Raw genomic sequence first — 13,805 nt, forward strand, 5'->3', positions numbered from 1 at the left:
AGAAGAAACACAGAAACAGGCAAATAAAAATGACAGTAAAGTAACATTTGGACCGGTGGTCACAGATAATAATCCTTCAGATCATGATAGGGTCATGATTTCCTGGTTGTTTTAGATAGCTCCAAAAGTAGTCCCAATATTTATCTTTGTCTTCTGTATCATTTTTAAGTTTATTCAGCATGGACTCATAGGAAGCAGTCTCTGCCATTGCTCTAATCCAGTCTTTCAGCTCAGGACATGCTGTAGTCTTCCAGTGCCTAAGGATAATCCTTGATGCAGTTACCAGTCCAACTTTAACAACCGTAAAAATATTATTTTGAATTCTTGGAATATGAGAACGGTCTCCTAACAAACACAATTCAGGAGTGAATGGCACTTCTAATCCTGACCAACCTTTTAAAAGTGTGACGACTTCCTTCCAAAAAGGAGCTATAAGGGAACATTCCTCAAAACAATGTACAAAAGCCCCCGCCTCACTTTTGCATTTCCAACAGAGATTGTCAGGCATAAGCTTCACACAGTGTAATCTTGTTGGAGTATGATGATATCTATGCAGAATTTTATATTGTATGCATTTGCTCCTCACCTCCTTAACATAAATCCTATTTTCTGCCAAAATCCCCATCCATTTTTTGTTTGGAATTGGTGCATTTAAATCTTTCTGCCACAAAGTTTTAATAGTCAAACACTCCACACTTCTATTATCATTTACCAACCTATAAAAACATGATGCTGTGTGGCACTCCTGAGGCATATTTATAAAATTTAGAACAAGATTTTCATGTCCCCTTCTGAACTTCAACATCACACAGTGTCAAATTTGCATATATCTCCAAAAATTTTCCTTCCCTTCCAATTTGTACGTTTGGACAAGATCTATATAGGACATAAATTACCCATCTTTAAATAAGTCACTAACAACATTTATGCCACGAGACTTCCACAATTTCCAAAACACAGTTTGTTTTTTCCCCCCTATACGAATAGCTGGATTGTTCCAAAGAGATAAGTAAAACTGCACATGAGGTGATATTTTAAGAATTCTATGTATATTGAGCCATACATGGCTAGAGTGAAGCAAAATTGGGTTCGTTGAAGTGCAGCTTTGAGAGAGCATACTTTTCGGATCGAGAGGAGTATAAATCTCAGACTTTATACTTAGCCATTCCTGTCCGGCTTGATTTTTTCCCCAGTAATTAACCAGTTTTGCCCCTCAATGAGATTTTTAATTTGCCACATTTTTCTATATTTGTTTTTATTTGTACCGGGTCAGATTTGAGTTGTAGTAGAACCTCCATAACTGGGCTTAGCCTAATCCCGAGATACTTCATCCCTCTAGGTACCCATTTAAAATTGAACTTTTCTACCATGTACGGATAACATAGTGGGGATAGTGGCATTACTTCAGACTTTCCCCAGTTAATAGTATAACCTGACACCTCAGAGAATGCCTTTATGGTGTCCATTAAATGCGGCACTGAGGAGAGTTAAAGTTTGCAGACGACACAACTGTGGTTGGTCTCATCACTGACAACGATGAGTCTGCCTATAGAATGGACGTGGAGCAGCTTGGAGTGTGGTGCAGATCCCACAACCTCACCATCAATGTGGACAAAACAAAAGAGATGGTGATGGTATTTATTCTTTTTAAACCATATTTATTCTTTTTAAACCGTATTTATTCTTTTTAAACCGTATTGCTTATTGCACTGTAGAAGCTGGTGAGAAACAGTATTTCGTTTCAGGCTGGGTAACACCATACGAAATGACAATAAACTTCTTGATTCTTCTTGTTATAATGGCAAAAATATCATCAGCATAGAGGAGAAGTTTGTTTTCCTGCTGCCCACCTATCACACCTTTAATTGATCTGATACTCACTGCCAATGTTTCTATAAAAATTAAGAACAAAAGGGGACTTAAAGAACAGCCCTGATAAGTTCCACGTGACAAACTAAAAAGGGTGAAACCATACCATTTGATATTACCGCCGCCTTTGGTTCTTTGTATAGCAATTTAACCCAGTCTAGAAAATCTGGACCAAACCCGAACTGCAACAAGGTTGAAAAAAGAAAGCTCCATTCAACTTTGTCAAAAGCCTTCTCCGCATCTAAGGAGAAAACTGCTATTGGGGTATCTTTAGACTGGCTCAGCCACATCAAATGGAGTAGCTTTCGAATGTTATCTGAGGAAGAGCGTGTTTTCATAAATCCATTCTTATGGTGTGTGATTTTTATTACTATTAATGAAGGCTACTCGCCACCGAGCTCACATTTGTTAGCTGGTGTTAGCTGTGGTTAGTTCATAGACTGCAGACTCTTAGGCCGTTTCTCAGTTCTCAAGTACGCAAGTCTGTACTCCCGTTTTCGCTTGTCTGGACTTTGCAAGTTCACACAGGAGTCCAGATTTCCCGAGAACACAGCGCGATCGTTCTACAACTGGAACAGCAGTGTACTTGATGACATCACAGTTCTGGAGTCTTTACTGCCATCGCCTCTTAATTTAACTGTCATTAATATTTGCAATACAAAATGACACATGACATAAAAAATTACACATCATGTAGTAGATTTCTTTAAGAAAAATAAGATAATTGATGTATCATATGTTTTATAATATCTAATAACCCTCATACAGTTAAGCACAATGATTACATGACAGAAACACAAACTTAATCTCTCTTAATAAAAATAGTATACATGTATGCCTGAATAAAAACAAACAGGTGAGATGTTTGAACAATTTTCTTTTTATTTTAGTAAATACTCAAAACCTACAATAGACAGCCGGGGTTTGGAAGAGAACTGAACAAATATTTAAAATATAATCTGATCATTTTTGGAGCAGCCTTCAGGACCTCCACGTATTAACATGCTGTTTTTAGACTTGATGGATAGCATTAACAACCTGCTAGCTGCAATCATGTGCAGTTTCACATGATTATTAACGGACAAAAAGAAAACATATTACTGATACAGAAATAGTTTACTATATGAGATTGCTGCAAAAAGTGCAGCCTTACCTAATCTCCACCCTGCTGTTACTCATTTTATATTAAGATTTAAAAAGCTAGTTGGTTGGTGAGTAGCCCTACCTCTGCAAATTCAGCAGCAGATAGGTGAGTGTCTCTATATCAGCGGTCCCCAACCTCTTTTGCACCACAGACCAGTATATGGCCCACAATATTTTCACGGACCGGCCTTTAGGTGTCGCAGATAAATACAACAAAATAAAACCAGTACTGTTACCAAAAAAAGAAGATTTATTTGTAACACATGGGAAAAGACCCAGGGAAAACAAGTTAACGATAAAAAAGATTTTAAAAAAAAATAACGATAAAAATGAAAACCCTGAAAACCATAAATTTCACACCGAAGCCTCAACTCTCATGGGGGTTTGGGGACCGCTGTTCTATATTATAAAGGATAAAGGATATAATCAGAGAATAAGGATCAAGCTTGCATGTGAGGGGAGGGGAAGGTAAATCTAGAGACATTCAGGTGGGAGTGGCATTTTCTGAAGTGACAGCAGTGCATGATGGGAACATAAAAAGGAGACTGAGGCCGTGTCTCAATAATGGATACTTGTGTGTACTTGCATTCTCGTGGACTTGTAATACGTCATCAGTTGCAGACCAAGTACTGTTCTAATTCAAAGTACGCATCAAGTCAAGTACGCTCAAAATTTCCGAATGTGGTCTTGCTCCCCTTGTTTTATCGAGCATGGATCGGTGGTGGTGCATTCTGGATCACGAAATAAATTTTAAAAATATTTTCAGGTAGGATTGTAGCTGTGTAAAAATGCCTGTGAAGGTTCTCAGTCATCCAGGTCATCGTAGTCTAAGGAACTTGGAAAGAAAAGCGTCTGGACTTCTTTAAGTTGCTTGAAGATGTTTCACCTCTCATCCGAGAAGCTTCTTCAGTTCTAAGGTCAAATGGTGGAGAGTCCCAGATTTAAACCCAGTGGGAGTTTCCCCCCAAAGAGGTACAAAGGACCCCCTGATGATCCTCTACCTAATCACATGTGCCGAGGTGTGAAAACGGGTGTCAGTCACAATCAGCCAGGGTTTCGGGTGAGCTCATTTCCCAGATTTAAACCCATTGGAATTAAACCCACTGAGGGTTAACGACATGACAAGGGACAGAGACAAACACAGGGCTTAAATACAAAAGGAAGACAAGGTGAGGATGGGGGGAAAGGTGGGAACACAGATGGGACAATGGGACCTAATGACACAAGGGGAAACAACACTAGATACACTGCACACAAGACAGGGACTATCAAAATAAAACAGAAAGTATAACCCTCATAAAAATGAGGACTAGACATTGAGACATGGAAATGTGAAGCTCAGAGACCAAAGTAACTGGACATGGAACACAGGGAAGACATAGTGACAGAGAACCAAGGCAAGCGTACAACACGGAGACAAATAAGGAGAACAAGAATACAGAACTAAAACTAGAGACATGACACCAGGAACACAGGGAAGGCATAGAAACTGAACAGAAAACCTAGAAACCAGAAACTATAAATACAATACAAACAAAAAACAATAATTCAAAGAATATAACTTAAACCAAGAACACAAACACTGGGTCACCAGATCCAGTGCCATGACAAAATGTGTCTGTTTTACAGCTTAGTAAAATTAAACGAACAACATTCTGCCGCTTTTTAAGTTCAGTTTTCTGTAGTAACTTCATCCAACTGTTTCCAGGTGATTCCTTGTGGTCATAAGTAATTTGATTAAACAGAAGTTGAATCAGGAACTGATTTTCACAAAAAAGAAATAGTTCTGCAAAATTTAGTCTCCACATACTTCAGCTGTTTAAATTTGTGTCATCATGTTCATATAGGATTTTTATAAAAGCATGCTTTTATAAAAATCCCTTTTTGAGGGATTTTTTATTTAATTTGGGGCAATCTTGAAATAAATGTCTCAAAGCTCCAAACCACACCGTGCACGTTTTATGTTCTCTGTTTTAATTTTCTTGTGTTGATAAAAAATCTGAATAAACAGAAGTTGCACAATTCCATAGGGAACTGGTTGTTGTTCTGTAAAACTGAAAATTATATCCTACAGATGCAGTAGCTTCTTTGTTTTTTTCATAGAGTATTTGCATGCTGACATGCTATGTATGGTCATGTATGATTTGTTACTTATATGGTGGATATTTTTAATCAAATACCTCAAAGCTCAACAGTGAACCCATCCAAATGACTGCAGTGAAGTTGGCATCACAAAGACCTCTGCAAACATTAAACGTGTAAAGCTTCACTTAAAACTTTCTCTGTGTGATCTTTCAGATTTAAAGTAGCAGGACAAGGACCACCTCATCTGTCTGCCTAGGTCAGGGGTCGGCAACCTGCGGCTCCGGAGCCGCATGCGGCTCTTTAGTCCTTATACTGCGGCTCCGGGTGGTTTGGGAAAATAAATTAGAAGTATTTCGCTGAAGTGTATTTTATTTGTGTTTAGTTCTTTTTTTAACTTGTAGTTCTAAATTGGAAGATTCTTGTGATATTGAAATATAAAAATAAAATTATATTCTATTATTTTTTCATCGCTCAAAATAAGCGTCACACTCGCGGAAGCCGGTGTACCCGCCGAAACGCCGTGCATTTATCGAGACTTTCAACCCAGATAGGCCAATTATGGATCTTCGGATCCACATTATGTCAGCCGCTGTTCTCCACCGTGAACTATGTTAAAAACAAACACCGCTCACACCTCACAGATGACAGCTTACAGTCCTGCGTAAAGATGAAAGTCACTTCGTACAGCCCCGATTTGCAGACGCTGTGCGCAGAGGTTAATATCTATTTTTAATTTTTTTGCAGCATAGTGCTTTTTTCAGGTCAAGGCTCCAAAAGCCCAAAGGCGATATAAGGGTGGCAGCTCACAACAGTTTTTGTTTGCTATATGGATCATATTAGTTCAGCTGGGTGTCTTTCCTTTTGTTATATTTCTTTAAGAGTTCAAAATGTGTTAATTACATAAATAAAATGTAATTTTCTTAAATTTTTGTTTTTATGAGGTTGTTATGGTCAAATTTATATCTCTTGTCATATCATCATCATCATCTTCATTTATAAAGCACTTTAAAACAACCACAGCTGACGCTAAGTGCTGTAGATTGGAACTAAATAATAAAATTACATAAGATATAAGTAAAAGCCAAATAAAAGAAAAAGTAAAATAATTAATCAGTTAATAACTAATTTAAATACAAGAGAAACTAAGTCTCACTGAGGTCAAAAGCCAAAAAGTAAAAATGTGTTTTAAAAAGGTTGAAGGGCCTCTCTAACGTGCAAGGGCAAGTTATTTAGGAGCCACGATAGACAAGGCCCTGTCCCCTCTGAGCTTCCTCCTGAGTCTCGGCACTTCTTAGGTCAGCTGACCTAAGAGCCCGACAGGGTGTGTTGGGATGTAGAAGCTCAGAGAGGTAAGGTGGGGCAAGATCGTGACAGCATTTAAAAACAAACATAAGAATTTTAAAATGAATTTTAAAGAACATTGGAGCCAGTGCAGTGAGGCCAGGAGAGGGGTTATATGCGCTCTTTTACGAGTCCCTGTTAGCAGTCGTGTGTCTGCATTTTGAACCAGCTGCAGACGTGAGAGCAACGCCTGACTGACCCCCACATAGAGTGAGTTACAGAAGTCCAGGCATGACAAAGTATGGAGTATGTCATAAAGCCTTGAGGCAATCGGATGTAAAACACAATATTTATGAGTGTTGTAAGTTGGAAATCGGCCAGATTTGACCCAAACACGCGAACACAACAGGAAGGTTGCAGTGGAGTGCCACTAGATCATTTAATTGATTAATAATAATAATAACTAGCTAATACTGCGTGATCAAGGCCAGGTTTCTTAAGTAGGGGCTGCACTACTGCATGTTTGAAATGTTCAGGAACGATACCAGAGGAAAGACTGCTGTTAATAACGTCAAGGCCAGACTGGCCTACGCTCGGAAAAATTTCTGTCCTTGATGGTGTTTGCTGCTCTGCTGAGGCAGCGGGAGGAATAAATGTCCATCAGGGAGGAGAGGGAGCAGCCGATGATCTTTTGTGCTGTCTTGACTACACTCTGAAGCCTCGCTCTATCTGCTTCAGTGCAGCTGCCGTACCATACCGTGATGCAGTATGTTAGCAGGCTCTCAATGGACAAACGGTAGAAGGTCAGCAGCAGGTTGGAGGTCGACTTGTACTTCCTGAGGACCCTCAGGAAGTGCAGCTGCTGTTGGGCCTTCTTGACGACTGCTGAGATGTTATCTGTCCAGGAGATGTCAGCAGAGATGAGGACACCAAGGAACCGGAAGGTGTGGACCCTCTCCACACACTCCCCCTTGATGTAAAGGGGGCTAAGTCAGTGCTGTGTCTCCTGAAGTAGACAATGAGCTCTTTGGTTTTCTTAGTATTCAGTGCCAGGTTGCTTTCTGAACACCATGCTGTCAACTTCAGGACTTCCTCTCTGTAGTCTGCCTCAGCTCGCTTTGAGATGAGTCCAACTACCATGGTGTCATCAGCAAACTTGATGATGAGAGTGTTGTTGTGGGTCAAACTGCAGTTGTGGGTGTAGAGAGAATACAGGAGGGGGATCAGCACACATCCCTGTGGGGAACCGGTGCTCAGTGTGCGAGTGGAGGAGAGATAAGGGCCGAGTCTTACAGTCTGGGGCCGGTTTGTGAGAAAGTCCTTTATCTAGGCACATGTGAGAGGGGGGAGGCCAAGAGTGACCAGTTTGGTGATGAAGATGTCCGGGATGATTGTATTGAAAGCTGAGCTGTAGTCCACAAAGAGCATTCCGACGTAGGTCTGCCGCTGCTCTAGGTGACTCAGCACAGAGTGGAGGGCTATGGTGTGGCGTCTTCTGTGGATCTGTTTGCACAGTATGCAAACTGGTGGGGGTCGACTTCAGGCTGGTGATGGGAGACTTCTTCGGCACTGGGATGATTGTGGCTGATTTTAGACAGGATGGGATGGCTGCCTGATCTAGGGAGAGACTGAAGATTCTGGTGAAGATGAGGGTGAGCTGGTGGGCTGATGACAGTGCAGAAAACTGGGTTTGTGTGAGTCACATCAAATGAGGTCATTTCAAAGCTGGAGAATGAGTGCTGTAGAAAGCACTGCTTACATTTGTAACTCTTTTGTAAATCACATCTGTTGAGATGGATTTTAGATCCATCGGTTTGGGTCACATCAATGAAATATTGGTCAGAGGAAGGTAAAAGGAGTACCTTGACATTCTTACACAAGCTTGTTACCAACACAGTTCCTCAGGTTTTTGTACAGATGAGCACCTGCTCATGTTTAAAGGGTCTCAAAATATATTAAATAGTAAAAAATCCAAGGTCAAACTGAGGCTTTGATAGCAGTTTCTCCCACAGAAAGAAGGTTACTTGTTCCAATACAATTTATGGCCTTTCTGTTGGGCATTTTTGATGGGGATTACAGCTTCATCCTGCAGTCCAAAGACATGCATGTTAGGTGAAATGTTGTGTGTAGAATGTATGAATGTAAAATGAACAGGTAATGACACTGTCTAACATATTTGTCTCCAACAACAATTGTTACATTGACAGAATGACTATGAGCCAGCAGTATGACTCGGGAGTGGGATATAACATTTAAATAGTCTTTATTTAGGGGGAATAATGCAAGAATATCAAGATGATAGGGAAATAAAGCATGACATGACACTGGAAAGCTAAAAAAAAAGACACGTGAGCAGACAACTGATTAAAATGAGCAGCTTTATGTATAAATGACATAATGAGGGAATGAGGAACAGGTTAAAATGTGAGAGGAGGCTAAGGTCAGGTGACTCTAGAGGCAGGTGGGAGTGGCAGCTTCTGAAGTGACAGCAGAGTGCATGATGGGAACACATAAAAAGCAGACTGACTGCATGATGAAAGAAAGAAAACCAAAAGCATCACAGGTCTGTTTGCTTTGACATTACAGAGAAGAGTTTCACATTGACTTGTACTTTGTCATCTCTCCTCTGTGTCTGATCATTTGGTAAGAAAACACATTTGTATATCACACTAAAAATAACTGGTTTAGCTTTTTTAATGTTTCAGTTTCTACAGACACATTAATTTTTTTTGGTGTTTATAAAACAAGGAAATTCCTGGTTTGATTTTTTATTTGTGTTGTTGTGGCTTTTGTTTTTATATATTTACTTTCTAGGTGATGAGTTTTGTGACAGTCCAGTCTGTGAACATCATGACAAACATGTTGTTTCTGAGTCTCCTCTTTATTCCAAGTGAGCCGTCTCATTTCAGTCATTTATAGTCTGACAGATCAGTGCAGATAGACATACTTTACAAAGTCACACAGTTTATACTGAAGATGCTGACAGAAAAAGAGATAAAAAGCAAACCCATGATCAGATAGTCAGATATTTCATTATGAATTTTCTCTTTATCTATATTTGTATATTTTCATGATTTTTTTTTTCAGGTACTTTGGCAGCTTGTCCTGATCCTGCAAACCTGTTGATCACTGCACCAACAGAGATGGAAGCTCTGAGTGGATCTTGTTTACAAATCTCATGTAACTTTAGTGACTATGGACTGACTGGGAGCAATGCGTTTGACAGCACAAGACCTGTGTTTGGAGTGTGGATTAAAAATAATCCTGACTTTGGCAGCTATCCAAAAAATGTGATCTTCAACAGCAGTGGGACAGTTAACATCTATCCAATGAATATTACAGGAAACCTGAAGGAGAAAAACTGCACCACTCTGTTTTCCAATTTAACCACAAATTATACAAACACATACTACTTCAGAATTGTGAACTTGGTGTTCAAGGCAACAGCTTTTTGTGATCCTCTTCAAATAACAATTCAAGGTAAGAAAGTTTCCTCTCATTCTATAAAGAATAAAGTATAATCAGCTGCAGCTTTTGTTGAAAAACTAAAAAAAAAAATATGGTCAAATGTAAAAGAAATCAGCATGTTTAAGTGTTTTGTGTTTAGATGGAAATTTGGAAAATTAAGATGGCTCAGGATAATAATTAGTCTTCTGGGTTCTTTATTGTGAACAGTAAAATTGGGAATCCGTCAAAAAATCTTAGTAAACACAGTTAACAATGTAAAATACAAACACACTGTTAACAAACACAGACATATTTACCAAATATTATCTAAACCTCCCAGAGTTCACTACCACTGCTGGTGCAAAGCCCTTACAAATGAACAAGCCTTGAGCAAAACTGCAAGAAAACAGGAAATAAAAAATAAAAGAGAAGAAATTCCCCAACATTCACTGCACTTAAAGGAGAATTCCTGTCTGTTAGTGATTAAAACTAAAACAGCTTTTGGATATTTGTCACTTCTGCATGTTTGAAATCAAATAATGTTTTATGATAAGACAAAGACAACCTGCAGTTAAAATGCGGTTTTTTGAATGGTGAACTGCAATGAAGAGTTTTTGATAGCTGGCAATGAGTCATTGACATCGCTCTGGAGGAATACTGGTCCCCTTTTCTTAGCAAAATTGTTTTAATTAATTTAGCTACATTTTTCAAGCATGAACAGCCTGTTTAAAATCAGAGCATTACACTTTATTTTGGTGAAGTGCTTTGTTAGTTTTGTGCCAGGTTTAAAGGTTTTCAAAAAAGTTTTATCTGGTCAGTTCACAGAACATTTTCCCAAAAGTCTCTGGGATTATCAAGATGTTTTTGGCAAATGTGAGTTGAGCCTTTGTGATCTGTTTACTCCGCAGTGGTTTTCTCCTTGGACTCTGTCCTTAATGTCATTTTCTGCCCCCTCTTTTGTGCGCTGCTGTTTGAGCAGCACACATTTGGCAATAATCATTACCTTTTCACACAGGACAAGGTTGGTTTGAGTAGTTCGTTTCCCTGTATGAATTAAATCATCATATAAGAAGTGCACTTTTACTCAGGTTATCTTTATGTAATATTAAAATGAGTTTTTATCTGAAACTTTTATGTATGACAAATATGCAGGATTTCAGGAAGGAGGACAATACCTCATTTTGGTTTCTTTTATCCATTGTTGTCACTGATCTCCATCTGTTTCTTGACTGTATTATCAGTGTACAATCTGTTCTTGGTGTGAAACCACAGATTCTCCTTGGAGGCCCAATATTACAATCCCAGGTGATCTGAAGGAGAAGGAGTCTGTCACTATAACCTGCTCAGCTCTCACTCCCTGTCCACACTCCCCTCCTCAACTCACCTGGAATCTCACACAAGACTCTCACAACAAAATAGAGGAAAACACAGATGGAAGCTTTACAACTAAAATCCAGCAGACCATCACTCTGTCAGACACAGATGATGGAAAGAAGATCAGCTGCTCTGCCAGATATCCTGTGAACCAAGGAAAAGACACCAAGACAGCAGAGACAGAAGAGACTCTCAGTGTTTCATGTAAGACAATCAGAGTTTGTTGTTGAACTGAATCATATAGGACAACATGATTTATGGGATATGTCTTTTTTTTTCTCCAGATGCTCCTCAAGACACCTCAGCATCCATCAGTCCATCAGGTTTGGTGTCAGCAGGCAGCTGGGTGAAGCTGACCTGCTCCAGCAGAGCCAAACCTCCAGTCAGCAGCTTCACCTGGTTCAAGAAGAGCAGAGATGGAGCTGTGAAAGTATCTGAAGGAGAGATTTACAGCTTCAATGTAACAGATGGAGGAGTTTATTACTGTGTGGCCACTAATGATCTGGGTAATCAGACATCAGCAGTGATTCAGGTGACTGTTGCAGGTAAAGGCTGAAGCTAGTGATCTGGTAAAGTCCCATTTTGTCCCATTTTGTGTCCATGAAAACTAATATTAATATGTAACTTCAAGTGGTAAACTAATGCCCCTTGTATTAAAATTGTCAAAGTTTAATTGTAAGCCGATGTGGCAATGTAACTTTAAAAGTACTGATCAAACATATTTTTATTATTTCATTATTTATTTTTGCAAAGACGATAAAAAACTGAAAACACAAAAATGAACTTTAACCTAAATTAACCTAAAAGACACAACAAAACTACGTTCACAATTAAAAGAAGAAAGAATACAAATAAAAAAACACAAAAACCTGGCCATAAAATAACAGTAGGTGAAAATGTTAAATCTTACACTACTGTAAAATAAGCAAAAATAAACATACACAGCAAAGACAAACTCACAGCTCCCCTCTTCCTGGTCTAAAATACTTCCTAGGCTGGCTAGATGACTGGCCGTGTTTTATGTGAAATGTTCGTTTTTCTCTTATTTCATGTTTTCGTAGCTCTAAAATCTTGCTGCAATGCAGGTGATCTGTTTGGTGTCTGCATTGTAGTGAAGACTGTGGGAATCACAATGCTTGTGAGCACACTGGTCTTATTTGAGTGGTGAGTCAGCTGCTTCTATGATAGTCCTTTATAACTATTTAACTATTTCTAACTATTTCTAACTAGTTTCAGTTTTACATGGATTCTATTAAGTATATCTTTATTATTCATAACTAACCAACAACTGGTTTCGTTTTGATTTGTTTTTGTCTTCAGCTGGTTTAAATCAAGACAGTTCAAGAAACCAGAGACAGAAACCATCTATGTGAACAAAGCTGCGTCATAATCCAAACAAGTTTCTGCAACAGGAGGACAAGAAGTCTTGGAGATTAGCAGTGTTAACATCTGCACGCTGACAGAAACATCTGTATGGTAGTCAAAGTAATGTTAATGTTTGGATTTGGACCGTACTGTTTAGGTTTACTTACATGTTAGCCTTCATCTTTGACTGGCCTAAACATTTGCTGATAGCTGATATAGAGTAATTGCTATCTGGAGCTTTTTCTAGAGTCTGCTCTCTACTATTGCTGCACAACAGCCACACTGTACTTATTGTGTTTTTGTACTGTTTGTATGATATGATGAATAATAAGGTTTCTGTGGCGGATTTCCTTCACTGGTGAAGAACTGAAAAAAATAAAAACAGAACAGTTTCTCTCAGCTCTGTGAGTACAGACATGCTACCTTTTACAACAACATTTCTTAATCACATGGTCGGTGATTCTGTGTACTGATTCTTTGTGTGTGCTAATCTTTTAAGATATTACTTGTTCAGTATATACATGAAAGTGTCCATTCATGTCACCCATCAGTGGTTTGATTGTTGTGTCTAGTAATCCTAAACAAATTTACTTTAAAACTAATACAGGTCCTGCTGAATTAACTGTCATAAATGATTGTGTTCTTATAAAAATGCAAAAACTTTATTTAGACAAATGAGGAACAGATTAGCTTGGTTACTTATTTCAATGTATGCATGAAATTATTTAATCTTTTGATTACATAAGTGATGAGTTTTGTGACAGTCTAATCTGTGAACTTCATAACAAATATGTTACTCAGTCTCCTCTTTAGTCCAAGGTAGCATTTTAGTCATTTATAGTATGACAGATCAGTGAAGATAACAGTTTTCTGTTGAAATACATTTATTCAAAAATTTGTAACAGATTTTCACAAGGTTTCTCTTTATGTAAATTTAACCCATGCGAAATACGGGGCTAATAAACTCCTTTTTGTCACTTAAAGCTATTGCATATTGTTGCCACACAGAGGCGCTGTAAGGCTGTCTTTCAGACAGAGACAGACAACACTGAAAGTGTTGTCTGTCTCTTCCTGTGAGATCTTCCCGGTCATGGCGGTCAAGTGTGTGCCACGACAGCAAATATCTTGGTGTACAGTGCTGGAATGCTTCACCAACCAAGGTGATGGAATGCCTCAGGTGGTTTGGCAGGGGGCCGGCGTGGCTTGCATGGGGACTGGTCGCACCAGAGACAAAGAACCCC

At 38.9% G+C, this 13,805-nt stretch overlaps 1 protein-coding gene across 3 annotated transcripts in view; it reads left to right on the forward strand.

Annotated features, from left to right (window-relative positions):
- Positions 1-13,547, forward strand: part of LOC120441982 (myelin-associated glycoprotein-like) — a 36,566-nt gene extending 23,019 nt beyond the window's left edge. Inside the window, exons 1-7 of one of the 3 annotated variants that reach the window (XM_039617666.1) lie at positions 8,920-9,021; positions 9,193-9,268; positions 9,466-9,858; positions 11,098-11,403; positions 11,484-11,744; positions 12,261-12,363; positions 12,520-13,547. In XM_039617666.1, coding sequence (XP_039473600.1) covers positions 9,196-9,268; positions 9,466-9,858; positions 11,098-11,403; positions 11,484-11,744; positions 12,261-12,363; positions 12,520-12,589 — 1,206 coding nt within the window. In that variant the 5' untranslated portion in view covers positions 8,920-9,021; positions 9,193-9,195 and the 3' untranslated portion in view covers positions 12,590-13,547. Of the gene's footprint in view, positions 1-8,919; positions 9,022-9,192; positions 9,269-9,465; positions 9,859-11,097; positions 11,404-11,483; positions 11,745-12,260; positions 12,364-12,519 lie in introns of those variants that run through there. The other 2 variants (XM_039617665.1, XM_039617667.1) reach the window with 2 other exon arrangements.
- Positions 13,548-13,805: the final 258 nt, after the last annotated feature.

The sequence above is a fragment of the Oreochromis aureus genome, linkage group 9 (genome assembly GCF_013358895.1).
Source record: "Oreochromis aureus strain Israel breed Guangdong linkage group 9, ZZ_aureus, whole genome shotgun sequence".
Lineage (NCBI taxonomy): Eukaryota > Metazoa > Chordata > Actinopteri > Cichliformes > Cichlidae > Oreochromis > Oreochromis aureus.